This window comes from Castanea sativa, chromosome 3 (genome assembly GCF_040712315.1).
Source record: "Castanea sativa cultivar Marrone di Chiusa Pesio chromosome 3, ASM4071231v1".
Classification (NCBI taxonomy): domain Eukaryota; kingdom Viridiplantae; phylum Streptophyta; class Magnoliopsida; order Fagales; family Fagaceae; genus Castanea; species Castanea sativa.
The window spans coordinates 55289454-55311959 of NC_134015.1; the positions used below are offsets into that span (position 1 = coordinate 55289454).

A 22506-nucleotide genomic window follows, 5' to 3' on the forward strand; every position below is an offset into this window, starting at 1 on the left:
TTTTCTCTAATATGTCTTTTTTTTTATACACTTTCTAAACCATAATAGACATTAAATATTTTTTAAAAAAAATTTAAAATAATAGAGAACATAGCTAATTAACGACATGAACAAGAAATTTCACAAAAGAAAAAGGAAAAAGCCATATGTTATAAGCTAAGTAGGGAGGGGGTTTATCAAGCAAACTTCACAATAGATGGAGGCTTTCCATGCGGTACAGGTTGCTTTCCATGTTGATATGCAAGACATTATTCTTGAAGGGATTGATCAAGGCCTCTTTGCTAAAGTATGGTAGGGTCACACTAAAAAACTTTAGCACAAGGCATGCTAGTAGAGGACTTAAGGTTGCTCATTGGTTCATTTAGAAGTTAGAAGTTATGCTTTGTTTTAAGACCAAAGAAACAGATAGAGTAACGTAATTAGTTGGCAAAATTATCATTAAGTGTGAGTGAGTAGAGCTTTTAGTAAGATAAAATTCCTTGCAGGTTAAGGAATATAGTCCAAGCTGATATATTATAAATTGCTATTACTATACCCCCTCCCCCCCCCCCCTCCCTCCCCCAAAAAAAATAGGCAAGGGTTTTTAATAAGTATTAGCTATAAGAACTAAGGGTAATTTTTGGGCAGGCTGGGAGGGAAGTTGCCCCCCGCTCAACCCCCCTAACTCCGCCTTTGGTTTAAATGTAATATTGCATATCCACTAGTTTTATTGCATAAAACATGACTAACTGTTTATAATGTTCTTACTAAGGCAAGTTAGAGCAATATAAGCTTTTAAATCGTGTAATGACCTTTGGGATTTTTTTTTTCAATTTTAAAAATTCCCTTACTTCAGAGCAAAAGAAACAAGAGCTTAAATTTTGAAGGAGCTCAAACCTAATCCTCACATTACCCAATTCAATTTGGGATCTGCAAAAAGCTTATTTGGTGGCCAAGTTTTAAAGGCTTCAAGTCATTAACAATAACAAAATTTTGCGAGATTGAGATACGGCCCAAGTCCATTTCTCAACTTTTTAATGGTGATGAAAACTAATTTTTTGCTTTGAAATAATTCATAACAGTTGTGTCATGAATTTTTGGATGTTCAACATTTACATTCTTGGTTTGCATGATACTACGAAGAAGGATGTGAAGATGAATAAGTCTTGTGCCACATGAAGTGGCACAACAAATGCCACAACTTGCTTATATTGCTCAATGTACTTGTTGATACATGACGCATGACAAAAGCTCATGAAACTCACGTACATATTGATACATAGAAATAGACTTGTGCTTATGTAGCTTTCCATGAAGAAAGTGGTGGGGTTTCAGAATCCTTTCAAGTTGGAGTCTCATTCGTATATCTGTCGCCTTTCACGACATCCTCAGCAGCAATTGATTCAAGTTCAACCATTTCTTCTGGTGTCAATTTCATAGATAGAGCTCCAATGTTTTGGTTAAAGTTTTCAATCTTGGTGGTTCCAGGTATGGGACACACGTCTAAAAAAAATAGTACTATTGACAAAATATTTTTATAACAATTTCATAATAAACTTTAAATAGTAAGTTGTTATTAGTTCTCATCTAGACCTACTAGTGACATTTTTTTTTCCTACCATTAACAACTTCTTATATAGACTTTATTGTGAAATTTTTGTGAAAATATTGTGTCCATAACTTGCATTAAAAGATGTAATTAAAACAAAGAATTCTCTTTATATAGACATTGTCTTTTTTAGTAATTTACCCCTCAAATTGCAACTTTTATAAATGCTAGCTAAATACTCAGCTTTTTCAAAAAGCACTTTTTAACAGTTTTTACCAAACACTCAGCTTTTTGAAAAAACACTTTTTCATTATGCACTTTTTGAAAACTCCACTTTTTTATTATGCACTTTTTTCAAAAAGCCCAACCAAACGCACCCTTAGCATGTTAGCAGAGGGGAGTTTTTTGTCCAAACATTCTCTCTTGTTTTCTCTCTACTTTGAAGAGAAAACATTTTGGTGGGCTAAAGGAGAAAACACCCGGGTCCCATCATTTATTTTCCTTCCTCCCCACCCCACCAAACATACTCCAAAAAAGTTTTCCTTTCTATTTTCTCTCCAAAATTTTTCATCTATCTTATTTTCACCTCCAAACAAATACACCCTTAGATAAATGCAAAGATGGACTTGTTGTTGAGGTGAAAACAACTTATTAAATTAGTCACGAATATACCTTTCTAAAAGAAAAAAGAAAAAAGAAAAGAAAAATTAGTCACGAATATCATTGCTATGATTTTTATTTATTTATAGAGTTTCAATTTATAACGGATTAACGGTCATTTCTGAATAATTAATTATTTGGAAAATATTATTTGATTTCAAAAATATGATTTGATCACCTTGTTTTTAGTCGAAATAAATCTTTCAATAAACATACCCGCATAGGCATATACACAATGGCTAACAGCAAAAGTAAAACAATAAGTAGGATAGTCATTTTAATATTTTTCCTTGTATTGTCGATTGAAATAATGGATTTGTTCTAATTGGATGACTTGACAGCCTTTTTTTTCTTTATTAGGCTTTCGAGTGGAGTTGTAGTGTGCCTTTGTGTTAGAACTCATTTTCCTCTCCCTTGTGTGTGTGTTTGTTTCTCAAAAAAAAAGAAAAAGAAAAAAGTAATACTTCAAAAAAAACTTTAATTCTTTTTTAATGCTAAAGTAGGCAATCCACTAAAATGATGTAATTGCTCACTAAAGTTTACCTTAGCTTCTAATTTGGGGTCAAAATGGCCAAATACCATATTTGGACAAAATATTTAGTAGTCTACTACTGTTTGAGAAATATTTAGCAATATACCACTATTTTGAAACTCGAGTTCATAAAACTTGAGTTCTACATAGAACTTGAGTTTATGAAAATTGAGTTCCAAAAAAATGTGACATGGTGGCAGAGGCTAATCTGGTATTTTATAGTTTAAAAGTCCACGTGGAACTTGACTTTAGGAAGCTTGAGTTGCTTGTAATATAAAGGGAAAATTACACTAAACCCACCTGTGATTTAATTCGAAGTCACTTTGCCTACCTGTGATTTGAAAATTGTCACTTTACCCAGTTGAGGTGAGGTCCGTTAGTCTCCTGTTACCCACTTTGATTAAAAAGAGGGGTAAATTTGTATTTTTGCTACATTTTTATATCTCTCTCCTCCCAAAACATAAAAACCTAAAAAAAATCAAGAAAAAAAAGATTTAAAAGTTAGGTTTTATAAAATTTAAAAACAAACATAATATTGTTCTTGTAGTTGAGTTGATTGCTTCTATGGTTGAGTTTTTGTAGTTGGGTCAATTGCTTCTATAGCCACTACCAACAATTTTTTATTTTACAGTTTTTTGGTAATTGCTCATTTCCTAACTCTATAATTTATAATTTCCTATGATTGTACATGAGGAGGGCAGATCTAACATTGTCAGTTCTTAAGAAAGTTTGGGTTTTGTGGATTTGATCTAAACTTTGATAGAGTATGGGACATGAATAATAATTTTTTTGAACATTTCATGAGAGGCCAAAGAGTCGGGCCATACATGGTTGATGGTTCTAGGTGCGAAACAGCCGAACAATATGCAGGTTTTCACTTTCCGACACAGTTGTTCTTGGTGCATGAAAAACTTTTAGTTTTAAAATATCAGGAAGGAAAGGCAATTGTACAAGTTATTATATTTAAAATCAAAACTCCATGTATCAGTATTCCCACTAGTTCCATTCACGTGAAATTTTCTATATGGCTTGAAGAATTGCTTTCCAAATTTCACTATCGTGAAGCATCCACAGCAATTAACAACGTGATGCATTAAGTTGTCAAGGGTGGAGTACTAATTGCAAGGCAAGATATTGTTCTATTTTGGATGAGACAGCTAGGAAACAATATAGGTACAAAGAATGACTTGCCATAAAATAAGAAGGTACTTAGGATGGTAATATGTTAATTAACCATATCTCATAGTTGTTTGCTTCCGATGTTTGAATACATTTTTTTAAGAAGACAATATTAGTATACTTGAATCTTTTGCGGAGGCATTATTACAATTGGTTTACATTATATAGATATAGATGTAATAGAAACATGGTACGAAAAACCTTCTTATTCTTTTTCTTTTTCTTTTTCTTTTTCTTTTTCTTTTTTGGCATTATGAATGCTCAAAACATATGGTTTTACTATACTTTTTAGACCACAGTTTTCACATTGTTTTGAAAACTAAAACCTAATACTGCTACCAAATTGACCCTTCGCTTTCCAAAATAAGTAACGCCATGTATCTTTAATGGTATGTTTTCTATGGTTACAAGCTTTTTCCTTTGGTGGATGATGATTTTTTTTTTTTTTTTTTGAGAATCTAAACCAAAAGGCCCTTGTATTATTCATTGATGAAAAAAATTACAAAGCATCTCGAACAACTAGAGGAGCTATATCATCAGGAGTGAACCTAAACCAAACCTGTCGCTCAGTGCCTAACTTAGCACGTTTGGCAAGAAAATGGGCAATAGAGTTGCCTAAGCGTTTCACATGGGTAAAGGTATAAACCCGAAAACCAGAAGTATAAAACAAAACATCTTGGATTACATGGCCATACTCTGGATGAGAGACGTCCCTGGCCAACAGTGATTTGATAATTATCTTAGCATCGCCTTCGAACACCAAATCAGAAATGTTTAGCTCCCTCGCAAATGTCAAAGCTCTTCGGTATGCTAAGGCTTCAACAATTTCTGCACATGTGGGAACTAGGATATCTTCAGCCATTGCTCCTATCACTCGACCACAACAATCTCGGATCACAACTCCTAGTCCAGCAGCCTCCTGTTTAGAAAAGACAGCCATATCAAAATTTACCTTGAGATATGGGGATGTAGGAGGGATCCACCTGGAAACTCTCAAGCTTTCTGAACCTCACCTTCTATCCAATACCTGAGCTGATTTGAAATCCACTTGCAGAATCTCAACCTTGGCTCGGATCGTTGGCTCGAATCAGTTGGTACTCCATGACAGCTTTGCCCTGTCGTGTAGCATTTCTTTTATCCCAGATTAACCACAAGATTGTTGCTAAAAGGTCTACATCAATTTGATCCCTTCTCATCAACATTGCTGTCCAAAAATCCGTAAAGAGAATGAAGCTTTTACTCAACAACTTCTTGAGCTCATCATCAAGTTCCCCTATTACAAACAATCTCCGACAGCCCCATAGAGCATGGATAGTGTCTTCACCATTAGATTTACAATTTGGATAACAAGCGTACCTAACCACACCTCTAAGCAGCAGGTTGCACAGAGTTGGTAAGGCCTCACCAGCTACTCTCCAAATCGTGTGCTTCACCTTGTAAGGAACCTGCAGATGCCATATCCCCTTCCATAGGTTGATCGAGTGGTGCATTCGCCATGTTTTGAAGGTAAACACACCTGTTTGTCCTGCGATTCATAGAGACTAAGAGGTATCCCTTTTATAATCTTTGCTTCATGAGGCAGAAAGTTATTGTCAATTAACTCTACATTCCACTCATGCTTGTCATGATTTATGAGATCATATACCTTTGAAACATTGCCTAAACCCGAGAGAGGAGATATGACTTTTGACCCCAAGACCTGTGGAAGCCATCTGTCACTTCTGACCTAAATGTACTAGCCATTCCCAACTCTCCACACCCTTCCCACTTCAATGACATGTTTTGCTTGTATGATTCTCTTCCAAGCATAGGAGCCTTTATTAGAGGACTCACGATCCATTATTGAGCAGTTAGGGAAAAACTTAGCCTTGAATACTTTATGGAAAAGGCAACTGTCATTTTTCTCAAGACGCCATAATTGCTTGGCCAATAGCGAATCTTGAACTTACTCAACTCTCTAAACCCCATACCTCCCTCATCTTTGGGTCGACACATCTTCTCCCAACTAACCCAGTATATCTTCCTTTGCTCACCTCTATACCCCCCACCAAAATTTTCTAATAAGAGTTTCTATTTCTTTAATCAGCCATTTTGGTAACTTAAAGCAGGACATTGTGTAAGTGGGGATCGCTTGAATGATAGCCTTGACCAGAATTTCGCACATCACTTGTGATAACTTCTCTTTCCAACCCATTAATTTTTTCCGTGTTCTTTCTTTAATTATGTTGAATGACTTTTTCTTTTCTCTCCCAACCAATGAGGGTAAACCCAAGTATTGCTCATATCTTTGGGTTGAAGGAATACCCAAGAAAGTAGTTACCGCTTCTTGAGTTCGTTGATGTGTATTCGAATTCGCCGTGGGTTGCCAAGCCCATGGCAATTCCAACTTATGCAGTTCATGTTGAACTTCAAGGTTGAAGGGCAGTTATCACCGATGGATTGGATGGTATAAGAGATCGATTGTGTCAAGCCATGACATTGCAATTAATAAGCCAACCCTGCCACCAAAGACATTTGCCTTAACTTAGGCTTTACTACATTACTTTATCTAAAAATGGAGTGACCCTTGTAAGCTAGAAAGAACTTTGAAAGTGTTGATGCTCATTTTTTAAAAGTCCAGCAGCGGGAAGAAGCCCAACAATATGGGCAAAAAAAGAAAAAAGAAAAAAAAAAAGAGATGGTGGGTTGATAGGAAAGAACCATTAATGATAGGAATAATGGATCATAGGCCCATAAAATAAATAAATGGGTCTTGAGAAAAGCAAATGGGCCTAGAGGAGCCCAAAGGAGGAAGTAATAAACCCATGGACATTAAGTAACGAAGAAGAGCAAGAATAAGTCACAGTAGGCCCGGAGTAATGAAGTAAGAAAGAAAGAGGTTGATGGAAAAGCCCATGATCCCCAATGATGAAGGATAAAGCAATCGGGCCAAGGAAGCCCAAAAGAGTTAGCAAAGTGCCCATGGGAATGTAGAATCAGGAAATGGACCAAGGATGTCCAAGGAAAACAAATGGACCAAGGATGCCCAAGGAAAACAAATGGGCCAAGGATGCCCAAATAGAAAGAAACGGCACAAAAGAGCCCACAAGAAAACGGGCTGAGAAAAAGCCCAAAAGTGGAATGAATGACCATACGAAGTCATTGAAAGAAAAATGAGCAACAGGCTTAAAAAGACCCAGTGAACACGGGTCAAATAACACCGTGGCAAGAATAGTAGAGTGGTATGACAGGAATGACAATAGGACTACGGGTGGAACAAGGAATGGACTAAAAGGAAGAAAACCCAAGCAAAGCCCAGCCCTTGAAAAAAAGCAGGCCAATAAAGAATGAAAGACCAAAAGACATTTCACGCCATAAGAGGTCAAGGATGGGCGGCAAAATGCACAGACGAGCCCTAGACCAAGGCAAATGCATGAGCAACGGACAGGTTTTGGACGTACATAGGAAGTGGAGCACGCGCAAGACCCAGACACTACCAGCCTGTACCTAGCCAATATAGGAATGGTGGGTCATGAGTTAGAGGTAAGAGAGGGTATGGTCTGGTGGTAGGGAGAAGGGGAAGCCTATTCTAGAGTTCCCGTTCAAGCTCTTTTGGGGGAAATGTCCTGCTGGGATGATGTATTACCCAAAAGAGGAAGGATGAGTTAGAACCACTAGGTGCATGCCATGAGAGATAGGAAGAGAGAACACCTACACCGTAGCAGATGAAAATGTCATAGTGAGCAAATAAACAAAATAACCTTCTTTGTCTAGTAATGGGGAATGGCATAGCCAGCACAGGTAAGTGGTGGTGGCTGGGGCACTGACAAACCAATGGTGGTCGGCAAGGACACCCAGACCAGAAAAAGGTTGTTAGGGGGTAAAATTGTAAAAAATAGTCGCGACAAGCAGTATATAAAGGGCCTTTGCCGTGCATAGTAGGGGGATCGAAAAAAAGGGTAGTAGTCACCATAAGAGTGATCACCATCACATTGCATGAGAAAACACAAAAAGAAAGAAAGAAAACAAAAGGAAAAAATTGAGATAGTAAAACAAAGGAAAAGAAATAGAGAGTTAGGAAGAAAGCAAGAGAGAGTAGAATGGCAGGCATGCACCAATAAGTTTTCTTTCCTTCTCTCCCTTTCAAAGCCTACTCTCTGCTAAAGAAAAAGAATCTATTTAGGCACAAGCCATTCAAGTCCATTTCCTTAAAGTGAGTAATTTCTACGGCAGGATCCTCCTGCAAGGTTACTCACATTGAGGAAATGGTTCCCTCCTTGGCCATAGTCCCGTGACAAAACTGAATGTGGCAAACGAATCTTCTTCTTTGACTTTACCAATCATTGCTATCATTTCTCCACAAGTCTTTATTATTACATTTACAACTTATTCTTTTCTTTTACTTTAATGAAAGATTGTTTACTTAATTTGCCTAACAGTAATATATCCCACTTATCATTGTTTTTGTTGCACCCATCTGCCATAACTTTTTCTGCGGCAACCTCGCTTGCCATGGGTATGTGACTAAAGTTTCGGCAAACGGGGCATAGTTTATGCAAAAGCTAGACCAAAGTGAGTTACAGTTGGGCCGGTCTCAATTCTCTTATCCAGAACACTTGGCCCATACAGCAGGAGGCAGTCCTGCCCGAAATCACAAAAAGACCCATCACAGAAAGGAACAAAGCACACTAGACTAGAATATTTGGGAACAAAGATTGTATAATATAATAATGCTTACAAACAATTAGAACTAAATAGTCCCTCCCCTATTTTTATTTTTATAGAAATAGAATGGTCTTTATTGTCTAGAAGTTAGTTACAAATACATTAAGATAAGGTTGTGAGAGTTAAAAAATGTATATTCCAGTTCCAGCCATCACACATATATGCAAAGGATAATTCTTGATATAACAATAAAAAGACAAATGGAGATGGTACTATATATTTATATGTGGAATTTTCTATAGAAATTAATTTCAGGGGACATTAAAAAAGCACAAAACTACTACTACTTAAGACTTCATATTTGACCATTGCACACCCTTGGTGCGATGATCATTTTACAAGTATAAGTGTTTGTGGGGTGTGGGGGGTAAGGGTTGGAGTTTAAGTCTCTAGAAAGAGCTTTACACATATATACACTTAGATTAGGCTAGAGTAGAATTTATATCATGTAAAAAAAAAAAAAGACTTGATATCTGAATCTTATATGAATTAACTAACCGTTAGGTATGATGGTCATTTTATAGATATAAGTACTTGTGGGGTGTAGAGAGTAAGAGTTGGAGTTCAAGTTTCCAAGAGGAGCTATACATACATATAAACTTAGATTAGGCTAGAGTAGAATTTCTATCATATATTAAAAGAAAAAGACTTGATATCTAAATTTGATATGAATTAACTAACCGAGACTTCAATGGGAACGCTTATTGGTTCATTTAGAAGTTAGAAGTTATGCTTTGTTTTAGGACCAAAGAAACAGATAGAGTAACGTAATTAGTTGGCTAAATTATCATTAAGTGTGAATGAGTGGAGCTTTTGGTAAAATAAAATTCCTCCCAAGTTATGGAAGATTGTCCAAGCTAATGTATTATAAATTGCTATTACTATAAACCACCCCCCCCCCCCAAAAAAAGAGTAGGAAAGGATTTTCAATAAGTATTAGCTATAAGAATTAAGGGTAATTTTTGGGCGGGCTAGGAGGGCAGTTGTCCCCTGCTCGACCCCCAAGCTCTACCCTTGGTTTAAATGTAATATTGCATATCCACTAGTTTTATTGCATAAAACATAACTAACCGTTTATAATGTTCTTATTAAAGCAAGTTAGAGCAATATAAGCTTTTAAATCGTGTAATGACCTTCCCTTTTTTTTTAAATTTTAAAATTCCCTTACCTCATAGCAGAAGAAACAAGAGCTTAAATTTTGAAGGAGCTCAAACCTGATCCTCACATTACCCAATTCAATTTGGGATCTGCTGAAAGCTTATCTGGTGGCCAAGTTTTAAAGGCTTCAAGTCATTAACAATAACAAAATTTTGTGAGATTAAGGTACAAGCCAAGGCCATTTCTCAACTTTTTTATGGTGATGAATACTAATTTTTTGATTTGAAATAATTCGTAACAGTTATTTCATGGATTTTTGGATGTTCAACATTTCCCTTTTTGGTTTGCATGAAACTACTAAGAAGGATGTGAAGATACTATATATTAACAAGAGTGGGAATCTTTGTCTTTCATGTATTAGATTAGATGCCTCACCTGTACTCAGTTTGAGGGCTAGAGGCCACAAATGATCAGTGAGTCAGTTCCGCGGTGAAATAAATATAACGATCATAAGGGTGAACACAACCTAAACTTGATTGACCCCAAGGCACCATAGGCTAAATCGTCTAGTACTTGGGATGATGTTGTTTTGGTAAGGTTTAATACATGTTCAAGCATTCATAGCATAAAGTAGAATATAAAAAATGGGATAGATAATTTGTATTCTATGTTTATAATCGACGTTGTTGAAGCTGGAATGATTATAATTTATAAGCATACATTATTTTCAACATAACGTACTTATTCTTTAAACAATCAAGAACTCAACCTAAACTCTACTTGTTGATACATAACGCATGACAAAAGCTCATGAAACTCGCGTACATATTGATACATAGAAATAGACTTGTGCTTATGTAGCTTTCCATGAAGAAAGTGGTGGGGTTTCAGAATCCTTCCAAGTTGGAATATCTTTCGAATATCTGTCGCCCTTCACGACATCGTCAGCAGCAAATGATTCAAGTTCAACCATTTCTTCTGGTGTTAGTTTCACAGACAGAGCTCCAATGTTTTGGTTAAAGTTTTCAATCTTGGTAGTTCCAGGTATGGGGCACACGTCCTTCCCTTGGTGATGAACCCAAGCCAGTGCTAGTTGTGATGGGGTGCATCCCTTCCTTGCTGCCATTTCATTAATACGCTCAAATATGGCTTTGTTATGCTCCAGATTTTCAGGTTGGAACCTGGGTAGGAACTGCAAGTAGCAACTACATATATTAGCTAGCATCAGGACTGAATCATGAAACAACAACGGAGACTTTCATGGAGGAAGGGTCACTACTCATTCTGTCATTCATAAAGCCAATGATAATTACACATTAAAATACTTATTGTTATCAGCTTCAAGACTTCATCTCTAAAAACAATTTTGAGGTAGCACAATTTATAAAGGCAATGATGAATATGAAGTTTTAAAAAATTCCATAACACATCTATTTAGGTCTGTAGGCATCCACAGCTGTTATTCCCTGGCTTAATGATGAGGACAGCATACCTTATAAGATTGGATTTCTTATGTAGTTGGATTAGTTCATAGATCATTCCTATGAACTTGCTAGAAAATGTGAGTTAGCTTCTAGATCCCTGTTTGTGAGGTATCCTAAAATCCAAAGTGTCACCACCAGTCCTCTATCTTCAAGTAGCAAGCGTCAATTCACCTTACCCCCTAGGCCTCAACTCACCTTACCCCCTCCTATGCCCAACACAATTAGTGCACCATTAGCTAGGGATGATAAAGGAAAAAAAGTGGTGAGTGAATCATCAAAAATTGGTTCCCACCTAGAATGCTTTACATGGCAAGGCTTTGGTCATATTGCTGCCAAATGCCCAACTAAGGCCCTTATCCTTTATGAAGAGGAGAAAGAGAATAAAGAGGACGATATAGAAGAAGTGTATGAACCCAACATGGCTAAAATCAATGTCAGAGATGATTAACGCATGGAAAACCTTAAACTTGGTTGCATTCAAATGATACCAACTCACAACCCATGAGAGTGATCTAGAAAAGACAGAGTGAGGAATCCATTTCCCATGTCAACCAATATGCATGTGAAAGTCCCAAAACTGAAAGCATGATTCCATTTGAAGTAAAGTCTAGGAAGCCTTTAGGTACTCTCCCATTTCATCCCATGATAGGGCACTTGAGTCAATAGGAACATATAAGCATCATGAGGTAACTAAACAATTTCCAGAAAATGAAAATCCCTATAAAATTCATGCTAGTTCAGATTACATGAAATTTCAAGCACGGGATTTCATCATGGTTCCAAGTAAGCAATTGCAAGCTTGTAGTACTAAATCAGTCAAAATGTTGAAAGATGTTGGACCAAATGCATATATTGTTGATTTTCAAACTAATTATAAAAATGACTCCATCTTTAATAGTGAGAATTTGGCTATCTATAACGGCCCAGCAGTTTATTACCAACCCCATGATTTTGTCCAAATCCCTATACCAACACGTAAATAAAATATTGATGTTGTTTTAGATGAACGGGTTATTTCTACTAGGGATGGAGAAATTCAATGGTACCCAGTTCGCTGGAAGGGACTACCAATATCGAACTACACTTGGATCATAAGAGATGAATTGCAGCAACTTGATCCGAATTTACTAGTACTACTCAGAGTAATACTTAATGGGGCTGAGTCTTCCCCACCCTAAGAGGGTTGATGAGGACAACACACTTTATTAGATTGGATTTCTTGTGTAGTTGGATCAGTTTAGGATTCCATTTTTTCTTTTGAGTTCAAATAAGGAATAGACGATTAGATAAGGATTGGCCTTCAGATTACTATCAGTTTAGAGTTTAGAGTATAGGTAATAAAAGTTTTATTGATAGCAAAAGTGCAATGTGTTTATGATTGTAAACTCACAACAAAGAAAATAATACACACACACACACACACACACACATATATATATATATATATATATATATATATATATATATATATATATATATATCAAATTGAAACTCTAACAAATATAAGGAAAAAAGACAAGGAAATACAATGTGTAAGACCCCAAATACGAGACCACAGAAACAAGGTCCTAGCTAGCAAATTCTTCAACAGATAAATAGGTCCTTTAGTGTCCTCAAAAGTTCAAGCATTGCGTTCCTTTCATACTCACCACATAAGACATGCTAGTACCATATTCCAAACATTTGAAGAATAATTCCCCAATTAATTCCTCCAAGCGAAAAGAAGAGAGACAACTGCATTTGCTATTTGGCATCACCCACTAAATCCCAAACAAAAGAAAAACCTCACTCCACAAAGCATGAGCAAAACAACAATGGAGTAAAAGGTAATCCATAGTTTCCTTATCACACCAACACAAGCAACACCAATTAACAAGAAGCAAGTTCTTTTTAACAAGGTTATTTATTGTAAGAATCCCACCCCTAGCAGCAAACAATAAAAAGAAAGACAGCCTTTTAGGTATTTTAACACACCAAATGCTCTGCCAAGGGAAATAAATAGAAGTTGCTTTCAATAAAGAATTTTTAAAGGAGTGCACATAAAAAATACCATAAACAATTCAACTGCCAAATCACAACATCATCACCCACCCCCCTTGGAATTCTGGCAAAAACATGCTCAAAGAAAGAGTAAAATCTCCCCGTTTCCCAGTCATTAAACTCACGATGGAAAAGTAAGTTCCAACTCCTACCTCCCCCATTTGGTGCATATAAAATCAGACCAAAAATCAGAGCATCTTGGACCACAGCATAGACAAAAAAGTCCTAATATAACTCTTTCAAAGAAATAGGACCTCTCCAAGACTCGTGCTAGAACCGAATGCGAATACCCTCTACCGCTGAATAGACCACATGACTGCACCTTTCCTAATGTTCTTTCCACAACCCACAGCCATGTGTCCCTCTAACAACTCTATTGATTAATGAAATTCAGATGGGAGATTTTCCAATTCATTGGGGGCTGATTCCTAACACCGTAGGTGTTGATGGCCCTGTTTTCTCGCTTGGTGCCAATTCCAAACGACCCCTAGGCGCTGATTCTTAGGGTTTATCTTTTAGTTTTCTTGTTCTTTTATTTTCTCTTAATTGTCCTGCATTACTTAATTTTCATGACTCTAAAAGATTCCAGAAGGCAGTACAGATGACATAAACCGAGGTAGGAAAATAACAATTGTAATCTAGGTACGCCATGCTTAATTTATTCCGTTCAATCAGTATGATGTGCCATTGAAGTATTGGCATATATTAAAATCAGTATCTTTCAAGTAGTACAGCATCCAAAAAGTCAAGAACTTCTTTCGTAGATGACTTACATAGATTCTAGAATTGATTATTAAAATTCTTTGGAGCAATGACAAAATAGCAACAAACACTTAGTCCATAACCATTACATAAAAATAGTTTTCTGTAAAAAGAAAAGGAATTAAATGGGAAAATATTCTATTTCAAGAAATCTGATCTAGAAAGTGGTTAAAAAATCTTATTATAGAGAAGAACCAAATATTCTGAATGGCTAAATTAGAAATGAGGTAGGATACAATGACAGATATACAATAGACACTTGACATCTGCACTGTGAAGTTATCAGCAAAACATTTAGACATTGAAAGTCACTTGTTCAGATTATTAGATTGCCTGTATACTATAACCACTAACGAAGTTGGTAACAAGTCAAACTTCATATGCTGTATTAGTTCATTTAGAGAATCAGGCAAAGCATATAGATATTTGCGAGGTCAATCATCATGTGAGCCAACTGAGGAGATAAAATCTCTAATAATGCACTGATAATGCTATAAAACTGTGAAACTAAATGCATGTATATCTCATTTTGAAGCACAAAATTTGAGTGATGGACCTACAAACCTTTCGGACATCATCGTCAGTCAGATTTTCAAGAAACTTAGACCCAGATGAAAAGAACCCTCGTCCTAGAGGACTGTATGCCACGATCCCAATCCCTAGTTCCCTGAACAACTAGGAGAGTAAATTTAAATTTTGAGCCATAATTGTTATATACCTTAAAATGCAATTGTAAGTGACACCTCACCTGCAAGTAGGAATTATTTCTTCCTCCACATCTCTAGACCACAAAGACCACTCTAGCTGCACAGCAGTTATGGGATGAACCGCATGTGCCCTTCTGATTGTAGAAGCAGAGGCCTCAGATAAACCTATATACTTCATTTTACCCTCTTCAACTAGTTTCTTGAGTTCTCCAATCTTACAATACAAAGGAGATTAGAATTAGAGGATGCTCAACAGCAAGATTTTAAAAGATGCATAATGGGACATATTATGAGAAAATAGAATTAATGGATGCTCAACAGCAAGATTTTAAAATGTGCATAATGGGACACATTAAGAGAAAATAGTGGCAACAAATGTAACAACTAAGCTGGCTAACAAAGTGATAACTGCAAGATAATCACTGTAACAATAGTATATTGATATGTAATTAGACTACTTAGAATATGATAAATGCCAAATTATAATGCTTGCTGATCATTATCTGACAGTCATGATAGGATAGGTTCATGGTTACATGTTCTTAGCCAAATGGTAGTTTCCTTTATTCAAAGATCTCATAAATAATTACAAAATAATTTAATAATGATGATCGCTTACAGTGAAACATGAAGCTAAATTTAAATTTGCATATTGATAGTCATCATATGTCAAAATATGACGCCTTCACAACAATGCTCATTAATCCTTCAAAAGGGGCACAAGTAAAATATGGTGCCTTTGACTCTCTCTCTCCTCAAAAGGACATGTGAAGTCACTAAAAATATATATTAAATATAAAAAAGAATTCAGAATATTGATTCCTTAAATTTGCCTAGGATGCAGTCCAAAATGTTAGGGATGTGGAGATGCAGATACGAATGGGGGGATGGGGTGAAGTTGTATGAAATACATTATATAGAAAAGTGAAAATGATTTCATCAAAACAAAAGCGTTAGTTGATTCCCGCATTAATTCAACATTCATTTCAATCAATTAAAAATAAATCAAAACCATTAGTTTGATTCACTCACTCAGCTGAATTGATTGAAGTAAAATAAAGGAGAAAATGAGGAGTTCCTAATTTGGTTTGCTTTTGTTGTCATTCATACACATGATCTTCTTCCAATACTCTAAACTATATTGATAATGTGAAAGAAGGTTTCAGTTATTCCAATATGAATGAGCAAAAGAGGCAAGTGAGAACATACTTCTACTTTTTTGGCACCACAAGTATAGAATGGAGAAGGAAGTCCACACAATGTTCATGTTTAAAAAAAATATGAAAGTAAAAAGGCTTATAATAGTTTTCCTGAGAGAGGAAACTACAAAAAGGAGAGTGTAACAAAGTGTGGCTAAATATCCTGCACTCTTTTTTTCTGAACGACATTCTTTAAATCTTGGATCTTCATTCAAATCTTAATATGGCATTTCACTGAGACAGGATATGACTCCAACGGGGACTTTTAAAATCAGAAGACCAAATCAGCTCCACTCTAAATTGAATCCGAACAGATTTTGCTCATGTTGTTCAAATAATTATCAGGAAATAGACAATGAGAAAAAGAAGAAGAAGAAGATAATAGGCCAGATTTTTGTAAAAGGGGATTTCTCTACTGCCAACATTTCTGGTTCTATTTCTGAATCGAATGCATACACTCTATTTCCACCAGCTATTGTTTGGAAAAATCCAATTGAACAAAAATTTTACAAAGAAAAAGAGTTAGATTAACACTTAAAATTGAAGAAATACATGCTAACAAAGATCATGAGTTGAAACCAAGAAGAGAACATAAACAGGATAAAATAAGGAGATCGATTGTGACATGCCATGACATTGCAATTAATAAGCCAACCCTGCCGCCATAGACATTTGCCTCAACTTAGGCTTTACTAAGTTACTTTATCTAAAAATGGAGTGACCCTTGTAAGCTAAAAAGGGACAAAGCACACTAGACTAGAATATTTGGGAACGAAGATTGTATAATATAATAATGCTTACAAACAGTTAGAACTAAATAGTCCCTCCTCTATTTTTATTTTTATAGAAATACAATGGTCTTTATTGTGTGTGGCAGTTAGTTACAAATACATTAAGATAAGGTTGTGAGAGTTAAAAAATGTATATTCCAGTTCCAGCCATCACACATAGGTGCAAAGAATAATTTTTGATATAATAATGAAAAGACAAATGGAGATGGTACTATATATAGCCAAATAGCACATTTTTGCAAAATTTACCACTTTTTGGTAGTCGAGTTTGGCGAAATTGAGTTTTTTATGGGCTCGAGTTTTCAAAAATTTTCAGAGTATATTTTTTCAAAAAACTTGAGTTTTAAGGAGTTTCAAAAAAGTGGTAGATTCCTGCATATAAGGGTAGATTGCTAATTTTTTTGCTAAATAGTAGTAGTGGGCTATTTTTGCCCTTTTATATATATATATGAATTGTCTATAGAAATTAATTTCAGGGGACATTAAAAAAGCACAAGACTACCGCTTAAGACTTGATGTCTGGATCTGATATGGATTAACTAACCGTGACTTCAATGGGAACGCGGGTGTCAACACGGTGCTGATAGTAGAGATCAATACAATCAATATTGAGGCGCTTCAAACTAGCCTCACAAGCTGTTCTCACATACGCTGGATCTCCATGGACTTCGCCATGGACTTTGCTAAATAGTGATAGTGGGCTATTTTCGCCCTTATATATATATGAATTGTCGATAGAAATTAATTTCAGGGGACATTAAAAAAGCACAAGACTACCACTTAAGACTTGATATCTGAATCTGATATGGATTAACTAACCGTGACTTCAATGGGAACGCGGGTGTCAACACGGTGCTGATAGTAGAGATCAATACAATCAATACTGAGGCGCTTCAAACTGGCCTCACAAGCTGCTCTCACATACACTGGATCGCCACGGACTTCGCTCTTCCCATCCGCAAAGCTAACACCAAACTTTGTTGCCAATTCCACCTTCTCTCTTACCCCTCCCTTCAAAGCCTGTAGCAACCTCCCATGAGTATGACCCAATCCACGCAAAAAATGGAAACTAAAGAGTAAAGCTGCATATGCTTTGCTGCCTAGCTAGGAACACTACTGTACTACGTACAGCATATTTTTTTTAATTAAGGAAGCTTTAGTACCTTTCCAAGGAGGATTTCATTGGTGAAGGGGCCATAGATGTCGGAGGTGTCGAGGAAGGTGACACCAGTGTGGATGGCATGATGGATGAGAGAGATCATGTCTTCATCAGGCTTTGGAGGACCATAGAAGGCAGACATTCCCATGCACCCTAAACCTTGTGCAGACACCTCCAGTCCCTGTGAACCCAGCTTTATTCTCTCTACTCTTCCACCCATTATTAATTCTTTGCTTTTTTTTTCTTCTTCAACAATCAACTTCTTCTTGGCTGCCTTTTAGCCAAGAAGATAGAAATATCTATGCACATATATAGCATATCATTTGCTGGGGTAATTATCAAAATGCTGGCGTAAGGACATACGTTTTCTTTGGGTACTATTCCCCCACTAATCGAGTGGTTGAGTTTTAAAGTTGAAAAAAAAAAAATCAACCATTAAATATAAAAAAAATGAATAAAAGTAAAAAGGAAAACGACAAAAAAAATAAAGGAGATTAAAAAAAGGAAAAGGACAAAAAAAACTATAGAAGGAAATTAAAAAAAATACAGTTGACACGTAATAAAAAAAGACAAAACCTGTAAAAAAATGACAAAACGGAAAAGAAAGCAAGAAAAAAAAAAGAAAAAAAAAAAGTACTATAAACAATACGTAGCACGTTAATTGGAGGGGAGTTTTTTGTCCAAACATTACTATTTTGTTTTTTCTCTATTTTGAAGAGAGAATTTTTTAGTGGGCTAAAAAAGAAAACACTTAGATTTTATTATTTATTTTCTTTCCTTTCCACCAAACCAAACTTACTCAAAAAAAATTTACTTTCTATTTTCTCTCCAAAGTTTCCCATCTATCTTATTTCACATCTAAACAAATACTTCCTAAAATAAATGCAAACATGGACTTGTTGTTGAGGTGAAAATGACTTATTAAATTAGTCATGAATATACCTTTCTAAAAGAAAAAAAAAAATAGTCACGAGTATCATTCCTATGATATTTATTTATTTATAGACTTTCAATTAATAGCTGTCACATCTGAATAATTAATTATTTCAAAAATATGATTTAATTTCAAAAATATGATTTTATCTCATTTTTTGATGAAATAAATCTTTCAATAAGCATAACCACATAGGCATATGCACAATGGTTAACAGCAAAAGTAAAACAATAAGTAGGATACTCTCAGCCCAAAAAAAAAAAAAAAAAAAAGTAGGATACAAAACTCATCAACACATCCACAATCTTTCAAGCTAAATTTATTTTTACTTTTTTTAAAAAAATAACTACTTAAATATATGCACTTTCCTATGTTTACCAAAAAAATTTCATTTTAATATTTTTCCTTGTATAGTCGATTGAAATAATGGAATTGTTCTAATTGAATAACTTTATAGCCTTTCTTTTCTTTATTAGGCTTTTGAGTGGAGTTATAGTGTGTCTTTGTGTTAGAACCCATTTTCTTCTCCCTTGTATGTGTATTTGTTTCTCAAAAAAAAAAGTAATACTTAAAAAAAAAAAAACTTTAATTATTTTTTAATGCTAAAGTAGGCAATCCACTAAAATGATGCAATTGCTCACTAAAGTTTACCTTAGTTTCTAATTTGGGGTCAAAATGGCCAAATACCATATTTGGACAGAATATTTAAAAGTTTACTACTGTTTGAGAAATATTTAGTAATATACCACTATTTTAAAACTCAAGTTCATGAAACTTGAGTTTTACATAAAACTCAAGTTTCTGAAAATCAAGTTCCAAAAAAATGTGACATGGTGGCAGAGGCTAATCTGGTATTTTATAGTTTAAAAGTCCAGGTGGAACTCGAGTTTAGGAAGCTCGAGTTGCTTGTAATATAAAAGGAAAATTACACTAAACCAACTTGTGATTTGACCCGAAGTCACTTTGCCTACCTGTGGTTTGAAAATTGTCACTTTATCCACTTGAAATAAGGTCCATTAGTCTCCTGTTACCCACCTTGGTTAAAAAGAGGGGTAAATTTGTATTTTTGCTATCCTTTTATATCTATCTTCTCTCAAAACATAAAAACCTAAAAAAATCAAGAGAAAAAAGATTTAAAAGTTAGGTTTTATAAAATTGAAAAACAAACATAATATTGTTCTTGTAGTTGGATCGATTGCTTCTATGGTTGAATTTTTGTAGTTGGGTTGATTGCTTCTATAGCCACCACCACCAACAAATTTTTTTTTTTAATGGTAATTGTTCATTTCCTAACTCTATAATTTATAATTTCTTGTGATTGTACATGAGGAGGGCAGATCTAACATTGTCAATTCTTAAGAAAGTTTGGGTTTTGTGTATTTGATCTAAACTTTGATAGAGTATGGGACATGAATAATTATTTTTTTGAACATTTCATGAGAGGCCAAAGAGTCGGGCCATACATGGTTCTAGGTGCGAAACAGTTGAACAATATTCAGGTTTTCACTTTCCGACATAGTTGTTCTTGGTGCATGAAAAACTTTAGTTTTAAAATATCAAGAAGGAAAGGCAATTGTACAAGTTATATATATATATATATATATATATATATATAACCGAAACCTCTGAAACTCTCACAATTTTCTTTGTCTACACAATATTTAAATAAAATTATCATTTTATTTAAATAAAATGATTTTTGTTTAATCTAAATTTAACAAGGAGTGAAACTCTATCTCTCTAACAAGTCCAACTTAAACTCAAACTCAAATATTGATAATTTATCTTCAAATTTGCGAGATTAATCATGAACACTATAAAAGCAAAGCAGACCCTAATATTTTTTTTTTAAACTGGGTAGAGGCATGAACTCTTTTTATATTATTTTCTTTTCCTCTACTTCATTAAAAAAATATTAATTTATGGTATTTCATGTATTTTTTAAAAAGTAATTTTCTTACATGAACCACCAAACTCTCTTTAATCGTTTTTTATAAGATAAAAAAGCTTGTAATAATTGAAATAATTCTTTTTGTTTCAATAATATTTCTAAGTAGTGAATCATTTGATTTTTTAATATTTTTTGGTCTTTCAGAAGTTTTAATATTTGAATTTTTGAGTTATTTTTTATAGCATTTAAAACTGTTTGACAATTTTTTTGTAAATCATTACACGTTTAAGCAATGGTTTCTTCATTAAATTGTAATACAAATTGAAGTCATACAATAGCAAATCATGCAATGATGTAGTTTCTTAAATTTTTTATAAATTATTTTAGTCACAACAAAAAACCCAACAAAGGTGTTACCTTCAAAGAACAAAACACACATTCACAAGGAAGGGACAACCTATTCTACAGCTTAAGAGAAGATGGCTAGAGCCAAAACTTTCCTAGCGACAGAGAAACCTATATAAGGGGACCTCGTGCCCCCATCTCATTTGTTTTGGCATTGGAGTAATCGGGTCCCCATTGCATTTACTTTGGGGTTGGCATAGCACCTTGTTCCCCCTTTTTTTTTTTTTTTTGAGAAAAAATAATCGTATAAAGTTTATTTTATTAATTAATATTGAGGGTTATTTTTTAAAGTAAAATAATAATGGGTTTATTTTTTTCTCTAATATGTCTTTTTTTTTTATACACTTTCTAAACCATAATAGACATTAAATATTTTAAAAAATAATAATAGAGAACATAGCTAATTAACGACATGAACAAGAAATTTCACAAAAGAAAAAGGAAAAAGCCATATGTTATAAGCTAAGTAGGGAGGGGGTTTATCAAGCAAACTTCACAATAGATGGAGGCTTTCCATGCGGTACAGGTTTCTTTCCATGTTGATATGCAAGACATTATTCTTGAAGGGATTGATCAAGGCCTCTTTGCTAAAGTATGGTAGGGTCACACTAAAAAACTTTAGCACAAGGCATGCTAGTAAAGGACTTAAGGTTGCTCATTGGTTCATTTAGAAGTTAGAAGTTATGCTTTGTTTTAAGACCAAAGAAACAGATAGAGTAACGTAATTAGTTCGCAAAATTATCATTAAGTGTGAGTGAGTAGAGCTTTTAGTAAGATAAAATTCCTCGCAGGTTAAGGAATATAGTCCAAGCTGATATATTATAAATTGCTATTACTATACCCCCTCCCCCAAAAAAAAAAAAAAAAAATAGGCAAGGGTTTTTAATAAGTATTAGCTATAAGAACTAAGGGTAATTTTTGGGCAGGCTGGGAGGGAAGTTGCCCCCCGCTCAACCCCCCTAGCTAGCTCCGCCTTTGGTTTAAATGTAATATTGCATATCCACTAGTTTTATTGCATAAAACATGACTAACTGTTTATAATGTTCTTACTAAGGCAAGTTAGAGCAATATAAGCTTTTAAATCGTGTAATGACCTTTGGGATTTTTTTTTTCAATTTTAAAAATTCCCTTACTTCAGAGCAAAAGAAACAAGAGCTTAAATTTTGAAGGAGCTCAAACCTAATCCTCACATTACCCAATTCAATTTGGGATCTGCAAAAAGCTTATCTGGTGGCCAAGTTTTAAAGGCTTCAAGTCATTAACAATAACAAAATTTTGCGAGATTGAGATACGGCCCAAGTCCATTTCTCAACTTTTTAATGGTGATGAAAACTAATTTTTTGCTTTGAAATAATTCATAACAGTTGTCTCATGAACTTTTGGATGTTCAACATTTACATTCTTGGTTTGCGTGATACTACTAAGAAGGATGT

The 22506-nt window shown here is 34.8% G+C and overlaps 2 protein-coding genes across 4 annotated transcripts; both read right to left on the bottom strand.

Moving 5' to 3' along the window:
• Window positions 1-4398: 4398 nt before the first annotated feature.
• LOC142629195 (uncharacterized) lies at window positions 4399-4839 on the bottom strand. Its single transcript, XM_075803163.1, has one exon. The coding sequence runs from the start codon at window positions 4837-4839 to the stop codon at window positions 4399-4401; it is 441 nt and encodes a 146-aa protein (XP_075659278.1).
• Window positions 4840-10386: 5547 nt separating this feature from the next.
• On the bottom strand, window positions 10387-18215 carry LOC142627015 (putative aldo-keto reductase 2). Of its 3 annotated transcripts, none has more exons than XM_075800791.1 (6): window positions 17848-18186; window positions 17504-17704; window positions 17229-17396; window positions 14736-14908; window positions 14552-14654; window positions 10387-10893 (listed from the first exon to the last, which is right to left on the bottom strand). In XM_075800791.1, the coding sequence occupies exons 1-6, from the start codon at window positions 18061-18063 to the stop codon at window positions 10555-10557; spliced, it is 1200 nt and encodes a 399-aa protein (XP_075656906.1). In that variant the 5' UTR covers window positions 18064-18186; the 3' UTR covers window positions 10387-10554. The 3 variants fall into 3 exon arrangements, with proteins under 3 accessions (XP_075656906.1, XP_075656907.1, XP_075656909.1); XM_075800794.1 differs by lacking the exon at window positions 10387-10893 and adding an exon at window positions 12670-12945 and having other exon boundaries at window positions 17848-18194; XM_075800792.1 differs by lacking the exon at window positions 17229-17396 and having other exon boundaries at window positions 17848-18215.
• Window positions 18216-22506: the final 4291 nt, after the last annotated feature.